Here is a 17,903-nt window from a genome sequence, read left to right on the forward strand (position 1 = left end):
TCCCTCGACCTCTGCCTCGTGGCAGATATGAATAGCCCTTTGCTCTCTTATTTTTAAAGGAACGAAAGGGCTGCGGTTGAAAAGTCGGTGCCTTTTTCTGTTGGGGAGTGACTTGAGGTAGAAAGGTGGATTTCCCGGCTGTAGCCGTGGCCACCAAATCTGATAGACCGACTCCAAATAACTCCTCCCCTTTATACGGCAAAACTTCCATATGTCGTTTTGAATCCGCATCGCCTGTCCACTGTCGCGTCCATAAAGCTCTTCTGGCCGAAATGGACATAGCACTTACCCGTGATGCCAGTGTGCAGATATCCCTCTGTGCATCACGCATATAAAGAAATGCATCCTTTATTTGTTCTAACGACAGTAAAATATTGTCCCTGTCCAGGGTATCAATATTTTCAATCAGGGACTCTGACCAAACTACCCCAGCACTGCACATCCAGGCAGTCGCTATAGCTGGTCGTAGTATAACACCTGCATGTGTGTATATACTTTTTTGGATATTTTCCATCCTCCTATCTGATGGATCTTTAAGTGCGGCCGTCTCAGGAGAGGGTAACGCCACTTGTTTAGATAAGCGTGTTAGCGCCTTGTCCACCCTAGGAGGTGTTTCCCAGCGCTCCCTAACCTCTGGCGGGAAAGGGTATAATGCCAATAATTTCTTTGAAATTATCAGCTTTTTATCAGGGGCAACCCACGCTTCATTACACACGTCATTTAATTCTTCTGATTCAGGAAAAACTATAGGTAGTTTTTTCACACCCCACATAATACCCTGTTTAGTGGTACCTGTAGTATCAGCTAAATGTAACGCCTCCTTCATTGCCAAAATCATATAACGTGTGGCCCTACTGGAAAATACGGTTGATTCGTCACCGTCACCACTGGAGTCAGTGCCTGTGTCTGGGTCTGTGTCGACCGACTGAGGCAAAGGGCGTTTCACAGCCCCTGACGGTGTTTGAGTCGCCTGGACAGGCACTAATTGATTGTCTGGCCGTCTCATGTCGTCAAACGACTGCTTTAGCGTGTTGACACTATCCCGTAGTTCCATAAATAAAGGCATCCATTCTGGTGTCGACTCCCTAGGGGGTGACATCCTCATATTTGGCAATTGCTCCGCCTCCACACCAATATCGTCCTCATACATGTCGACACACACGTACCGACACACAGCAGACACACAGGGAATGCTCCTAACGAAGACAGGACCCACTAGCCCTTTGGGGAGACAGAGGGAGAGTTTGCCAGCACACACCAAAAGCGCTATATATAACAGGGATAGCCTTATAATAAGTGCTCCCTTATAGCTGCTTTATATATATCAAAATATCGCCATAAATTTGCCCCCCCTCTCTGTTTTACCCTGTTTCTGTAGTGCAGTGCAGGGGAGAGACCTGGGAGCCGTCCTGACCAGCGGAGCTGTGAGAGGAAATGGCGCCGTGTGCTGAGGAGATAGGCCCCGCCCCTTTTCCGGCGGGCTCGTCTCCCGCTATTTAGTGAATCCAGGCAGGGGTTAAATATCTCCATATAGCCTCTGGGGGCTATATGTGAGGTATTTTTAGCCTTTATATAGGTTACATTTGCCTCCCAGGGCGCCCCCCCCCAGCGCCCTGCACCCTCAGTGACTGCGTGTGAAGTGTGCTGAGAGGAAAATGGCGCACAGCTGCAGTGCTGTGCGCTACCTTTAGAAGACTGCAGGAGTCTTCAGCCGCCGATTCTGGACCTCTTCTGACTTCAGCATCTGCAAGGGGGCCGGCGGCGCGGCTCCGGTGACCATCCAGGCTGTACCTGTGATCGTCCCTCTGGAGCTGATGTCCAGTAGCCAAGAAGCCAATCCATCCTGCACGCAGGTGAGTTCACTTCTTCTCCCCTCAGTCCCTCGTTGCAGTGATCCTGTTGCCAGCAGGACTCACTGTAAAATAAAAAACCTAAGCTAAACTTTTTCTAGGCAGCTCTTTAGGAGAGCCACCTAGATTGCACCCTTCTCGGCCGGGCACAAAAATCTAACTGGAGTCTGGAGGAGGGTCATAGGGGGAGGAGCCAGTGCACACCACCTGATCTGGAAAAGCTTTACTTTTTGTGCCCTGTCTCCTGCGGAGCCGCTATTCCCCATGGTCCTTTCAGGAACCCCAGCATCCACTAGGACGATAGAGAAATATATATATATATATATATATATATATATATACACACACACATACATATACACATATATACACACACACACACATACATACATACATAAATTGCACCACTTATGCCTCCCCCCTCCGTTTAACACCCCTGTACTTGTCAGTGTGTGTGGAGGACCAGCCTGTGGAGAGGAAATGGCGCCGTGAGCTGCGAGGAAGAAACTCCGCCCCCTAATGGCGCGCTTCTGTCCCACTTTCTACATGTTTATACTGGCGGGGGTTGGGACAGTGCCGCAGCACTACTGTCCCCTCTTGCCAGTGGGCTCAATGAGGTAGTTTTTAGCTGCCCAGGGCGCCCCGCAGTGCTGTGTGAGCTTGGCGCGCAGCGTCTGCCTGCTGAGCGGTACCTCTGCAAATGCCGTCTCGGAAGAGAAGTCTTCTTTTCTTCGTTTACTCACCAGTCTTCTGACTTCTGGTTCTTAAAGGGGGTGACGGCAGGCTGTGGGAGCGAGCATCCGAGCGTACCCAGCGTTCAAACCCTCAGGAGCTAATGGTGTCCTGTAGCCAGAAGCAGAGCCCTTGAACTCACTGGAAGTGGGTCATACTTTTCTCCCCTAAGTCCCACGAAGCAGGGAGACTGTTGCCAGCAGCCTTCCTGAAAATAAAAAACCTAACAAAAAGTCTTTACAGAGAAACTCAGTAGAGCTCTCCTTAGTGCGTCCAGTCTCACTGGGCACAATTCTAAAACTGGAGTCTGGAGGAGGGGCATAGAGGGAAGAGCCAGTTCACACCCTTTCAAAGTCTTAAAGTGCCCATGTCTCCTGCTGATCCCATCTATACCCCATGGTTCTAATGGTGCCCCCAGCATCCTCTAGGACGTATGAGAAATTGGAGTGACACGTACGTGCTGCGGATAGTGTCTACATAAAGAGACAAACCTTGCAGAACTATAGCTTCTTATTCAAAATGATGAAATCTGGTGACTGTGCCCGCTTTACCACCCATATTCATGCCCAAATGCTTGTTGGTCAAGGCAAATTACAAGTGGGTGATATGCAAGTGACCACCCTGTGTGGGTTTCAAGTGTCAAATTTTTTGACCAACGCTGTTTAACCCTTGCAGAACTATAGCTTCTTATTCAAAATGATGAAATCTGGTGTCTGTGCCCGCTTTACCATCCTTTTCATGCCCAAATGCTTGTTGGTCAAGGCAAATTGCAAGTGGCTGATATGTAAGTGACCACCCTGTGTGGGTTTCAAGTGTCAAATCTGTTGACCAACGCTATTTAACCCTTGCAGATCTACAGCTTCTTATTCAAAATGATGAAATCTGGTGTCTGTGCCCGCTTTACCACCATTTTCATGCACAAATCATTTTTGTTTAATGCAAAATGTAATGTAAATTGGTGTAAGGGACAATATAGAAGTTTATGCAATGTTATCTTAGTGATCTATCCTTATTTAATGTATTTTAATATAATATTATCTGAATAAGAAGCTGGAGCCGGATGAGAAGTTACTAAGAAGCTGGAGCCGAATAAGAAGTGAATAAGAAGCTGCAGCCGAATAAGAAGCTAACTTCAGCCTCGTCTGTACAACAGGGAACCCCGCATGCTATATACAGCAGGAGCCCCTACCACAGGAGAGTGACTTTGTGATCGGTAATCTGGGTTAATTTCTCACCAATTCTTCGCCAGTTGCTGATAGCGAGGACCCAGCACTCTGCCGATCAACATTATTCCAAGTCTCCGTCCGTCTCAATGTGACCTAATGCTGATATTTACCACCAGGAACTTGCTGCAATAACAAAATGGCCCCTAAGGCCCTATGGGTTAGCTGTCTTCACATGTGCCAGTTTATTTAATTTCCATCAGTTTCTTGCGTAAGTAGGAACTTTGCATATTATGGTAACTATTTATGACATTGTTTTATCTGACCTGTCCACATATTCATTTCAGTTACCGTAGCTGTTTTAACTATTACCTGTCCCTTGAAGGCAATGTCTACGCCTGCCTACCCGAGGACCCCAGCATCATCACGTGCCACATGATAAACTTGTCTTTTAGGCTTTTTTGCGTTGCTATGACGACTGCTGTTGCGCTGCTACAGTAAGTTTGCACCGAATTAGAAGTGGTCTCATCATTTACACACAATGGAGAGAGGCGAGCTATTACGTGACCTGACCTAATACACGTGAAGGTGACGCTGCAGCTTAATGATTCACTCAGTACTAGTTATGGAGGCTGCAGTATGTTATGAAACATCCCGTCACGGTAGATGCTAGAATCAAGTGGGCTAAGGGACCTTTTCCTGTCCTCAAATGGCTGCTTGCGATCTTACAGTATGTGTATATGTAACTGAGTTTGAATGGAATTATAGTTATTAGCCATGGGGGAGGGGGAGATAAAGTATACCGAAACAGCCTCTGTCATTTTACATGCTGTGTTTTAAATTATTTGGCTAATACATAAAAAAAAAAGTATATTGAATACAATGTTCAGTGACTACAGTTCAGAAGAGTTTGCAGTGGCTGGAGGTCTAGACAGAAAGTACCAAGTTCATACCCCAACATTTCAGATTTGGAGGAACAGTCCACTCCAGTGGTGGCTCCTCTTACTTACATTTAGTAGGGGGACTGCCGCCAACCCCCAGCCCGGAGAGGAGATAAAACATGGAGCGCCGGTTCTAGCGCCTGCGCAATTGATCCAGCAGGTACAGAGATTGGCGCATGTACGGACACTGCGGTGCGGCTGCGCACGCACAAACTCCCCCCTACTTGTATGGACCGCATCAGCTGCAGCCCATAAAAGCTGAAAGTGGCTTCCTACAGGAAGTCAGCTCTCTGCCTATCGCAGCCCGGTTTGGCAGTCCCAGTGGGAGGAAACACTTCCAAATGGCCTTGTGTGTCTGTGACTGGCAGATAGGACTTCCAGTAGGAAGTCACTGCCAGTCACAGTGAAGCAAGTGCAGTCACGGATTGCATCTGGGTTCACTGACACTGAGAGGGGAGGCAAATTTTACCTGGGGGACTGCAGTCCTACAGCCCATGGGTGAAATCCGCCACTGGTCCACTGTCAGTATGAAGAGGCTGGGATTTGTTGCCCTGCCACAGGTGCACCCAGTACTCATCACTAAATCAGGGTTTGGTCATATTCTCCAGGATGTGGCCACATTTCTTAACATTCTATTTATTCAACTTCCACATGTTAGGAGGTATGAAAGATTACACACTAGACTATATGTCGTCCAATCAGGCAGATTGGACCAACATATTGGGCACATTGTCTAGTGTGTACCCACTATGTCGCTGACGGTGCATGCTCCTGCAGGTTGTCAGTGACAACCGCCATCAGCCCTACATGCAGGGCCGATGGGGGATGTCGCTAGCAAGGGTGATGCTGCCGAATGCAGCATGGCACCCACCATCGCTCACTGCATCAGAAAGTGTGTATGGCCTAGCCGATGCCAGCGTCCTTGCCGATGTTGGGCTGGGTACACATCGTATACTGTGTACCCAGTTTTAGATACATATTCTAAACAGGAGAAAGTGTCCCTTAGTTTATGTGATATGTTGACTGTTGCACAATGGTTAGCTTTTCTGACTCAGGGCTGGATTCAAATGTTCCGCCCACCGGCAGCTATTCTAATGTTGCTGCCGACAGGCAGGACAAGTTAATTTCAGCTCGCTACCTCCACTGAAATGCGCGTAAAGAGACCCGTTTAGGCGCCCTAATGGGTCTTTTCACGCTCATTACTTTAGTCGGGTTTAGGTGCTTTGCGTGCCTATACGCGAGTGTAATGGGCACGATCAGCGCGATAAGTGGGGACATTTGAATATCGCCCCGTGATCTCCCGTCACTTTAGATGGGAGATCTGGGATGCGATAACATTTTAATCCCCCCCCATGGGTTCATTTGACTTGGGCCATATCAGTGTGGAGTTTGCATGTTCTCTTGTCTGCACAGTCTTTCACTGAGTGCTCTACTTTCCTCCCACAACTGTAATTGCAGGTTAATTGGCTTCTGAAGGAACAACAATAACCCTAGAGTGTGTGTATGTTAGTCTATGTAGTAGGGAAGATAGATGGAATGTAAGCTCTGCTGGGGCAGCGACTGAATACATCTTCTCTATAAAGTGCTGCATGATGTGTGTAAATGGGATGTAGTTATGTGACCGGCGGTCAGAAGACTGCAGGTCACATTACCTCCCCCTACATCCTGCCTAGGGTTGCCACCTCATGCGTCATCGATTACTGGAGATCCACCCCCCCAATCCCAAACACACACCCTTCCTCGCGGCACCAAGCAATGTTTATGAAAATAAAATGATGTACCATATTTATAAAATACTAGCTGGCGTTGTCCGGGATTTTAGGAATGTTTGCAAAAATTAATTTAAATATGAAACACATAGTATAAATAACATAGAATAAAAAAGCATGTAAAATGTTATACACATCAATAAAATGAAAACCCAATGTGCTGCTGGGGGACCGTGCTACTTCCACTATATAACTCTCAGTGTGTGGGTTTGTGCTACCTCCATTCCCCTCCTCACATAATGTCACTGCCCCTGTCACATGCAGCCCCGTGATCAATGACATTTCTCTAACGTCCTAAGTGGATGCTGGGGACTCCGTCAGGACCATGGGGAATAGCGGCTCCGCAGGAGACAGGGCACAAAAATAAAGCTTTAGGATTAGGTGGTGTGTACTGGCTCCTCCCCCTATGACCCTCCTCCAAGCCTCAGTTAGGTTTTTGTGCCCGTCCGAGTTGACGACATGAGACGGCCGGCAAACCAGTTAGTACCTGCCCAGGCGTCTCAGACACCGTCGGGGGCTGTAAAGCGCCCTTTACCTCACCGTCTTTTCAGCCGCAGTCCTTTCGGTCCTATAAGAACAAGCGGACAAAAGGACAGTCATATCTGCCTCGGGGCAGAGGAAGGGGTAAGAGAGGGCAGCAAGCAGCCCCTGCCCAGGAACAGAAGCCCTCTCAGGGTTCTGCAAAGCCCTCAGCATGACGCTGGGGCCTTACAAGCGGACTCAGGAGCGGTGGGGGGTCGACTCAAGAATTTCAGCGCACAGTGGGCTTGCTCACAGGTAGACCCCTGGATCCTGCAGGTAGTATCTCAGGGTTACAGGTTGAAATTCGAGAAGTCTCCCCCTCGCAGGTTCCTAAAGTCTGCTTTGCCAACGTCTCCCTCAGACAGGGCGACGGTATTGGAAGCCATTCACAAGCTGTTTTCTCAGCAGGTGATAGTCAAGGTACCCCTCCTGCAACAGGGAAAGGGGTATTACTCCATGCTATTTGTGGTACCGAAGCCGGACGGCTCGGTAAGACCTATTCTAAATCTGAAATCTTTGAACCTGTACATACAAAAATTCAAGTTCAAGATGGAGTCACTCAGAGCAGTGATAGCGAATCTGGAAGAAGGGGACTTTATGGTGTCCCTGGACATAAAGGATGCTTACCTGCATGTCCCAATTTGCCCTTCACATCAAGGGTACCTCAGGTTCGTGGTGCAAAACTGTCATTATCAGTTTCAGACGCTGCCGTTTGGATTGTCCACGGCACCTCGGGTCTTTACCAAGGTAATGGCCGAAATGATGATTCTTCTGCGAAGAAGAGGCGTATTAATTATCCCTTACTTGGACGATCTCCTGATAAGGGCAAGGTCCAGAGAACAGCTGGAGGACGGAGTAGCACTAACCAAACTAGTGCTGCAACAACACGGGTGGATTCTGAATTTTCCAAAATCTCAGTTGACCCCGACGACACGTCTGCTGTTCCTGGGAATGATTCTGGACACGGTTCAGAAAAAGGTGTTTCTTCCGGAGGAGAAAGCCAGGGAGTTATCCGAACTTGTCAGGAACCTCCTAAAACCAGGGAAAGTGTCTGTGCATCAATGCACAAGAGTCCTGGGAAAGATGGTGGCTTCTTACGAAGCGATTCCATTCGGCAGATTCCACGCACGAACTTTTCAGTGGGATCTGCTGGACAAATGGTCCGGATCACATCTGCAGATGCATCAGCGGATAACCTTATCGCCACGGACAAGGGTGTCTCTTCTGTGGTGGTTGCAGAGTGCTCATCTGTTAGAGGGCCGCAGATTCGGCATACAGGACTGGGTCCTGGTGACCACGGATGCCAGTCTGAGAGGCTGGGGAGCGGTCACACAGGGAAGAAACTTCCAGGGAGTATGGTCAAGCCTGGAGATGTCTCTTCACATAAATATACTGGAGCTAAGAGCGATTTACAATGCTCTAAGTCTGGCAAAACCCCTGCTTCAGGGTCAGCCGGTGTTGATCCAGTCGGACAACATCACGGCAGTCGCCCACGTAAACAGACAGGGCGGCACAAGAAGCAGGACAGCAATGGCAGAAGCTGCAAGGATTCTTCGCTGGGCGGAAGATCATGTGATAGCACTGTCAGCAGTATTCATTCCGGGAGTGGACAACTGGGAAGCAGACTTCCTCAGCATACACGATCTACACCCGGGAGAGTGGGGACTTCATCCAGAAGTCTTCCACATGATTGTGAACCGTTGGGAAAAACCAATGGTGGATATGATGGCGTCCCGCCTCAACAAAAAACTGGACAGGTATTGCGCCAGGTCAAGAGACCCTCAGGCAATTGCTGTGGACGCTCTGGTAACACCGTGGGTGTTCCAGTCAGTGTATGTGTTCCCTCCTCTGCCTCTCATACCAAAAGTACTGAGAATTATACGGCAAAAGGGAGTAAGAACGATACTAGTGGCTCCGGATTGGCCAAGAAGAACTTGGTACCCGGAACTTCAAGAGATGCTCACGGAGGATCCGTGGCCTCTACCTCTAAGACGGGACCTGCTTCAGCAGGGACCGTGTCTATTCCAAGACTTACCGCGGCTGCCTTTGACGGCATGGCGGTTGAACGCCGAATTCTAAGGGAAAAAGGCATTCCGGAAGAGGTCATTCCTACACTGGTAAAAGCCAGGAAGGAGGTGACTGCACAACATTATCACCGCATTTGGAGAAAATATGTTGCGTGGTGTGAGGCCAGGAAGGCCCCCACGGAGGAATTTCAACTGGGTCGATTCCTACATTTCCTGCAAACAGGATTGTCTATGGGCCTCAAATTGGGGTCCATTAAGGTTCAAATTTCGGCCCTGTCGATTTTCTTCCAGAAAGAATTGGCTTCAGTTCCTGAAGTCCAGACTTTTGTAAAAGGAGTACTACATATACAGCCCCCGGTTGTGCCCCCAGTGGCACCGTGGGATCTTAATGTAGTCTTGGATTTTCTCAAATCCCATTGGTTTGAGCCGCTCAAATCGGTGGAGTTGAAGTATCTTACATGGAAAGTAACCATGCTACTGGCCCTGGCTTCAGCCAGGAGGGTATCAGAATTGGCGGCTTTATCATATAAGAGCCCATATCTGATTTTCCATACGGACAGGGCAGAACTGCGGACGCGTCCTCATTTTCTGCCTAAGGTGGTGTCAGCGTTTCACCTGAACCAGCCTATTGTGGTGCCTGCGGCTACTAACGATTTGGAGGATTCCAAGTTGTTGGACGTGGTCCGGGCATTGAAAATATATATTTCAAGAACGGCGGGAGTCAGAAAGTCTGACTCACTGTTTATATTGTATGCACCCAACAAGATGGGTGCTCCTGCGTCTAAGCAGACGATTGCTCGTTGGATTTGTAGCACAATTCAACTTGCACATTCTGTGGCAGGCTTGCCACAACCTAAATCTGTCAAGGCCCATTCCACAAGGAAAGTGGGCTCATCCTGGGCGGCTGCCCGGGGGGTCTCGGCATTACAACTCTGCCGAGCTGCTACTTGGTCAGGGGCAAACACGTTTGCAAAATTCTACAAATTTGATACCCTGGCTGAGGAGGACCTTGAGTTCTCTCATTCGGTGCTGCAGAGTCATCCGCACTCTCCCGCCCGTTTGGGAGCTTTGGTATAATCCCCATGGTCCTGACGGAGTCCCCAGCATCCACTTAGGACGTTAGAGAAAATAAGAATTTACTTACCGATAATTCTATTTCTCGTAGTCCGTAGTGGATGCTGGGCGCCCATCCCAAGTGCGGATTGTCTGCAATACTTGTACATAGTTATTGTTACAAACAAATTCGGGTTGTTATTGTTGTGAGCCGTCTGTTCAGAGGCTCCTACGTTTGTCATACTGTTAACTGGGTTCAGATCACAAGTTATACGATGTGATTGGTGTGGCTGGTATGAGTCTTACCCGGGATTCAATATCCTTCCTTATTGTGTACGCTCGTCCGGGCACAGTATCCTAACTGAGGCTTGGAGGAGGGTCATAGGGGAGGAGCCAGTACACACCACCTAATCCTAAAGCTTTATTTTTGTGCCCTGTCTTCTGCGGAGCCGCTATTCCCCATGGTCCTGACGGAGTCCCCAGCATCCACTACGGACTACGAGAAATAGAATTATCGGTAAGTAAATTCTTATTATCATGCATGTCCTGATAGTCTTTGCTGCTGGCCCACCCCTAGAGGTGCTAGTGGTGTGTTACCCCCACAGTTATTGGCCCTCATTCCGAGTTGTTCGCTCGCAAGCTGCTTTTAGCAGCTTTGCACACGCTAAGCCGACGCCTACTGGGAGTGAATCTTAGCTTATCAAAATTGCGAACGAAAGATTCGCAATATTGCGAAAAGACTTCTCTGTGCAGTTTCTGAGTAGCTCGAGACTTACTCTTCCAGTGCGATCAGTTCAGTGCTTGTCGTTCCTGGTTTGACGTCACAAACACACCCAGCGTTCGCCCAGACACTCCTCCGTTTCTCCAGCCACTCCCGCGTTTTTCCCAGAAACTGTAGCGTTTTTTCACACACTCCCATAAAACGGCCAGTTTCCGCCCAGAAACACCCACTTCCTGTCAATTACATTACGATCACCAGAACGAAGAAAAAACCTTGTAATGCCGTGAGTAAAATTCCTAACTGCATACCAAATTTACTTGGCGCAGTCGCACTGCGGACATTGCGCATGCGCATTAGCGACTAATCGCTCCGTTGCGAGAAAAAAATAACGAGCGAACAACTCGGAATGACCCCCATTGTTCCTAGAGTGTAAGTAATATGTGTAGCAAGTTAGGTGTAAATTGCTCCAGGCATTCCAGAGTTATGCTGTCTGCTGAAATACTCTGTGCTGCAGCCTCAACCACTAGGTGTGCTAGGGGTGTCTTACCCCCACAGTGTTTGTTCCCAGCTTGTAAGTCTTATGTGTACCAAGTTTGTTGTAAATTGGTCTAGGCATTTGTGAGTTATGCTGTCTCCTGAAATTCTCTGTGCTGCTGTCCCACCCCTAGGGGTGGTAGGGGTGTCTAACCCCCACAGTGTTTGATCCCAGATTGTAAGTCAGATGTGTACCAAGTTTTGTGTAAATTGCTCCAGGCCTTCCACAGTTATGCTGTCTGCTGACATACTCTGTGCTGCTGTCCCACCCCTAGGGGTGCTAGGGGTGTCTGACCCCCACATTGTTTGTTTCCCGAGTGTAAGTCACATGTATACCCAGTTTGTTGTAAATTGGTCTAGCCATTCGGGATTTATGCTGTCTCCTGAAATACTCTGTGCCACTGTCCCACCCCTAGGGGTGTCTAACCCCCACAGAGTTTGTTCCCAGATTGTAAGTGAGATGTGTACCAAGTTTGGTGTAAATTGCTCCAGGCCTTCCATAGTTTTGCTGTCTCCTGAAATACTCTCTGCTGCTGTCCCACCCCTAGGGGTGCTAGGGGTGTCTAACCCCCACAGAGTTTGTTCCAAGATTTTAAGTCAGATGTGTACCAAGTTTGGTGTAAATTGCTCCAGGCCTTCCACAGTTTGGCTGGCTGCTGACATACTCTGTGCTGCTGTCCCACCCTTAGGGGTGCACGGGGTGTCTAATCCCCATAGTGTTTGTGTCCAGAGTGTAAGTCATATGTATACCAAGTTTGTTGTAAATTGATACAGGCATTCCAGTGTTATGCTGTCTGCTGAAATACTCAGTGCTGCTGCTTCACCCCTAAGGGTGCTAGGGGTGTCTTCCTCCCACAGTGTTTGTTGCCAGATTGTAAGGCATATGTGTACCAATTTTTTAGTACATTGCTCCAGCAATTCCGGAGTTATGCTGTCTCCTGATTTACTCTGTGCTGCTGCCTGCCCCCCTAGGAGTGGTACGGATTTCAAATTGTTTTAGTTGCCTCCACCATGTTTTAATACGCTTGTATGTGAAATTTCACGATCTTCGCTTGAAAACTGTGGATTTGTATAGAAAGACAGAAGGACAGAATTACAGATTTTCATTTTTATGTATTAGATTTTACGAACAAACAATCTAAATGAAACAGTGTATCTATATAAATAGGAATATAATAGTCGGCACTTGGATAAATTACAGGCATTTAGTGCCTTAAAACTAGATTGTGTGCCTAATCAATATCAAGCTTCAACAGGTTAAATAAACAAATGCACTACTAAAAAGGTGTGTTAGTGATTAAAAATAGAATTTTAATTACCTACCGGTAAATCCTTTTCTCGTAGTCCGTAGAAGGAAGCTGGGGTCCACATTAGTATCATGGGGTATAGGAGCCATGGGCACTTTAAGAGTTTAATAGTGTGGGCTGGCTCCTCCCTCTATGCTCCTCCTACCAGACTACCAGTCTAGAAACTGTGCCCAAGGAGACGGACATACTTCGAGAGAAGGAAATACACAGATAGTGGTGAGATTCACACCAGCTCACACATAACACAAAACCAAGCTAACCAGCTTGAATCAAGTCAGCAACGACTGAACAACATTACTTAACCAAGTAACACTGCAGTACTTAACCAAGGAACAAGGCAGTACTGATAACAACTGCAGGAAAACGAAGCGCTGGGCGAGCGCCCAGCATCCTCTACGGACTACGAGAAAAGGATTTACCGGTAGGCAGGGCTGTTTCTATCCAATTTGGCTCCCAGTGCGAGATTTAAAAAATGCGCCCCCCCATTGACATAAAAAAATCCCCACCCCCACACCTAGATGAAAAAAAAAAAACTTGTGCGCACACCCGAAAAGGGGGCGTGGCCTCATCTAAATGGGTGTGGCCTCGTCTCAAAAGACTACCTCACAGTCCAATTTTTGACCCTGCTCCAACAGATCACGACCACCACAGGAAAAAAAAATTCTACCATATTAAGCCCCACACAGTAATGCCCCCTGCACCATATTATGCCACACACCGCAATGCCCTTGATACATTAAATCCCCACACTACGGCAGGCAAGAGTCCCCATTTCACACATTACGGCAGGTGTCCCCATTTTACACAGAGAGAGAGAGAGAGAGAATACTTACAGAGGCGATTACCGCTCTTCGGCCTCACCAGTCGCTCCTCGCGCCGGCCTTTCCCTCTTCCTAACTTGGATCCCCCTCTGTACTCCGCTCGGGGGGGGGGTGGAGTTTCGCGGAGTGATGTGGTTGAGTCGTGACGTGAAACTCCGCCCCCCGAGCGGGTTACTCGGGGAGAAATAGGAGGGGGAAGCAGGGAGCCACAGTTAGTGCCGCGACGGGCGCCCAGTGCGGTTGCACTGCTCGCCTGCCCCAAGAAACGGCCCTGCCGGTAGTAATTAAAATCTCATTTTCTTTTACGTCCTAGAGGATGCTGGGGTCCACATTAGTACCATGGGGATGTACCAAAGCTCCCAGTACGGGAGGGAGAGCCCGGAGGCTCCTGCAGAACTGACTGACAAAACTTTAGGTCCTCAGAGTCCAAAGTATCAAACTTGTAGAACTTAGCAAACGTGTTCGACCCTGACCAAGTTGCTGCTCGGCAAAGTTGTAAAGCTTAGACACCCCGGGCAGCCGCCCAGGAAGAACCCACTTTACGAGTAGAGTGGGCCTGTACAGATTTCGGACACGGCAATCCTGCCGTAGAATAAGCTTGCTGGATAGTAAACCTGACCCAGCGAGATATCGTCTGCTTAGAAGCAGGCCACCCAACCTTGTTGGGATCATAAAGGACAAATAAAGCGTCCGACTTTCGGTGAAGAGAAGTTCTCTTCACATAAATCTTCAAAGCACTCACAACATCCAAGGACTTTGAAGTAACTGAGGAGTCACTAGCCACTGGCACCACAATAGGTTGGTTGATATGAAAAGCCGACACAACCATCAGGAGAAATTGCTGACGCATCCCGAGCTCAGCTCTATCTTCATTGAAAATCAAGTAGGGGCTCTTGTAGGGCAATGCCCCGAATTCCGACACAAGTCTAGCAAATGCCAATGCCAACAGTGTGAAAGTCTTCCAAGTAAGAAACTTGCCCTCAACCTCCTGCAAAGGCTCGAACCAATCCGATTGCAGGAACTGCAGTACCACGTTATGGTCCCAAGGTGCCGTAAGAGGCACAAAGGGAGGTTGGATGTGCAGAACCCCTTTCAAGAAAGTCTGAACCTCAGGGAGGGCAGCCAATTGTTTCTGGAAGAAAATGGACAAGGCCAAAATCTGGACTTTTATAGAGCCTAGGCGCAGGCCCACATCCACCCCTGCTTGCAGGAAGAGGAGAAACCGTCCAAGTTGAAACTCCACCATAGGAAACTTCTTGGATTCGCACCAAGACACGTACCTTTTCCAAATCCGATGGTAATGTTTAGACGTTGCTCCTTTCCTAGCCTGTATCAGGGTAGGAATAACTATGTTCGGAATGCCCTTCCGAGCTAAGATCTGGCGTTCAACCTCCATGCCGTCAAATGTAGCCATGGTAAGTCTTGATAAGCGAACGGCCCCTGTTGCAAAAGGTCCTCTCGAAGAGGAAGAGGCCTCGGATCTTCTAGTAGTAATTCCAGAAGATCCGCGTACCAAGCCTTTCTTGGCCAGTCCGGAGCAATGAGGATTGCCTGAACTCTTGTTCTTTTGATTATTTTGAGAATCCTTGGGATGAGTGGAAGTGGAGGGAACACATACACTGACTTGGACACCCACGGAGTTACCAGGGCATCCACCGCCACTGCCTGTGGATCCCTCGACCTGGAACAATACCTCCAAAGCTTCTTGTTGAGGCGTGAGGCCATCATGTCTATTTGAGGTACGCCCCAAAGACTTGTCACCTCTGCGAACACCTCTGGGTGGAGTCCCCATTCTCCCGAATGGAAATCGTGTCTGCTGAGGAAGTCCGCTTCCCAGTTGTCTACTCCCGGAATGAAGATTGCTGACAGTGTCACCGCTTGCTTTTCCGCCCAGAGGATGATTCTTGTTACCTCTGACATTGCAGCTTTGCTCTTCGTTCCGCCTTGTCAGTTTATGTAGCCTACTGTTGTTACATTGTCCGACTGAACTTGAATGGCCTGATCTTTTAGAAGATGTGCCGCTTGTAGAAGACCGTTGTACACGGCCCTTAGTTCCAGAATGTTTATCGAAAGGATGGATTCCAGACTTGACTACCTTCCTTGGAAGTTTTCCCCCTGGGTGACTGCTCCCCAACCTCTGAGACTTGCATCCATGGTTAGGAGGATCCAATTCTGAATCCCGAACCTGCAGCCCTCTAGTAGGTGAGAAGTTTGCAGCCACCAGAGGAGCGATATTCTGGCTATAGGTGACAGACATATCCTCTGGTACATGTGAAGATGAGATCCCGACCATTTGTCCAGGAGATCCAGCTGGAAAGACCGTGCATGAAATCTTCCGTACTGTAGAGCCTTGTAGGAGGCAACCATCTTCCCCAGAAGGCAAATGCACTGATGAACCGATACCCGGGCTGGCTTCAGGACATCCCGGACCATTGTTTGTATCACCAACGCTTTCTCCTCCGGCAGAAACACCCTCTGTACTTCCATGTCGAGGATCATCCCGAGGAAGGACAGTCTCTTTGTCGGCTCCAGATGCGACTTTGGAAGATTCAGGATCCAACCATGATCCTGGAGTAGTTGAGTTGAGAGAGCAATGCTCTGCAACAGCTTCTCCCTGGAAGACACTTTTATCAGCAGATTGTCCAAGTAAGGAATTATGTTCACGCCCTGCTTGCGAAGGAGTAGCATCACCTCCGCCATTACCTTGGTGAACACTCTTGGTGTCGTGGAGAGGCCAAGCGGCAGCGCCTTGAACTGATAGTGACAGTCCAGCAACGCAAATCTGAGATAAGCCTGGTGAGACGGCCAGATCGGAATATGAAGGTATGCATACTTGATATCCAGGGATACCAAGAATTCCCCCTCTTCCAGACCTGAGATCACCGCTCTCAGGGACTCCATCTTGAATTTGAATTCCCTCAAGCAGGGGTTCAATGACTTTAGGTTTAATATTGGTCTTACCGAACCATCCGGTTTCGGTACCACTAACAGGTTTGCATAATAACCTTTGTGTTGTAGGTGAGGTGGAACTGGAACAATTACATTTGACCTTAGTAATTTTTGAATGGCTTCCTGTAGAAAAGCACTTTCTGTCAGTGAAGCTGGCAAGCCTGATTTTAAAAATTTGTGAGGTGAGAGTTCTTGAAACTCCAGCCTGTACCCCTGGGTAACAATATCCTGTACCCAGGGATCCAGGCATGAGGACGCCCAGACATGACTGAAATTTCTTAGTCTTGCTCCCACCTGTCCGATTTCCAGGCTGGGAGGTCCACCGTCATGCCGAGGATTTTGAGGAAGCAGAACCAGGTTTCTGTTCCTGGGAACCTGTGGGTGTAGGTTTTCAGGATTTCCCCCGACCACCTCTAAAGAAAGTGATTGGATAGTCAATCTAGAGGGCTATACGCTCTTTAGGAGAGACAGACTAAATAAAAGGGGTGGAGGGGTGTGTCTTTACGTAAAACCATTTTTAAAATCTGATATACGGGAAGATATGCAGGCGGGGACTGTAGACACTGTCGAGTTGTTATGGGTAGAAATTGCATTCGGCGAAAAGGAAATAAAAAAGTTAGTATTGGGTGTATGCTACAGGCCGCCTGGTATTAATGTATCTGATGAGGAATTGTTACTGAAGCAAATGAAAGAGCAGCAGGATGTAGTAATGATGGGAGATTTTAACTATCCCGAGATAAACTGGAAAAATGATTCATGTGACACTGCTAGGGGTAATATGTTTATAAACACACTTAATGATAACTACTTAGTTCAACTATTTGAGGAACCTACCAGGTACAATGCAATCTTAGACCTAGTATTAACAAACAATGGGGAATTGGTATCAGATATTATAGTAGGGGTGCCAGGGGCAAACGCAGAATTTGTGATCAGGGGTTTCCAGAGAGGGGGTGGGGAACACTAAAATAACACATCCTAGATCTGAATGAATGAAATATTCTTATTAAATACTTTGTTCTTTACATAGTTGAATGTGCTGACAACAAAATTACACAAACATTATCAATAGAAATGAAATTTATTAACCCATGGAGGTCTGGATTTGGAGTCACACTCAAAATTAAAGTGAAAAAACACACTACAGGATGATCCAACTTTGATGTAATGTCCTTAAAACAAGTCAAAATGAGGCTCAGTAGTGTGTGTGGCCTCCACGTGCCTGTATGACCTCCCTACAACGCCGGGGCATGCTCCTGATGAGGTGGCGGATGGTCTCCTGAGGGATCTCCTCCCAGACCTGGACTAAAGCATCCGCCAACTCCTGGACAGTCTGTGGTGCAACGTGGTGTTGGTGGATGGAGCGAGACATGATGTCCCAAATGTGCTCAATTGGATTCAGGTCTGGGGAACGGGCGGGCCAGTCCATAGCATCAATGCCTTCGTCTTGCAGGAAGTGCTGACACACTCCAGACACATGAGGTCTAGCATTGTCTTGCATTAGGAGGAACCCA

The 17,903-nt window shown here is 48.2% G+C and overlaps 1 protein-coding gene and 1 long non-coding RNA gene across 2 annotated transcripts in view; one reads left to right on the forward strand and one right to left on the reverse strand.

The window, feature by feature from the left end:
• The window catches only part of LOC134909176 (cytochrome b-c1 complex subunit 10), a 72,348-nt gene extending 68,412 nt beyond the window's left edge, over positions 1-3,936 (reverse strand). The window contains exon 1 of the mRNA XM_063915747.1: positions 3,818-3,936. Within this exon, the coding sequence (XP_063771817.1) occupies positions 3,818-3,870 (53 nt within the window). The 5' untranslated portion in view covers positions 3,871-3,936. The remainder of the gene's footprint in view (positions 1-3,817) is intronic.
• A 224-nt stretch (positions 3,937-4,160) lies between these two features.
• Positions 4,161-17,903, forward strand: part of LOC134909183 (uncharacterized) — a 122,456-nt gene continuing 108,713 nt past the window's right edge. The window contains exon 1 of the long non-coding RNA XR_010175863.1: positions 4,161-4,242. This is a non-coding gene — a long non-coding RNA (uncharacterized LOC134909183). The remainder of the gene's footprint in view (positions 4,243-17,903) is intronic.

Source organism: Pseudophryne corroboree, chromosome 1, assembly GCF_028390025.1.
Source record: "Pseudophryne corroboree isolate aPseCor3 chromosome 1, aPseCor3.hap2, whole genome shotgun sequence".
In the NCBI taxonomy this organism is placed as follows: domain Eukaryota; kingdom Metazoa; phylum Chordata; class Amphibia; order Anura; family Myobatrachidae; genus Pseudophryne; species Pseudophryne corroboree.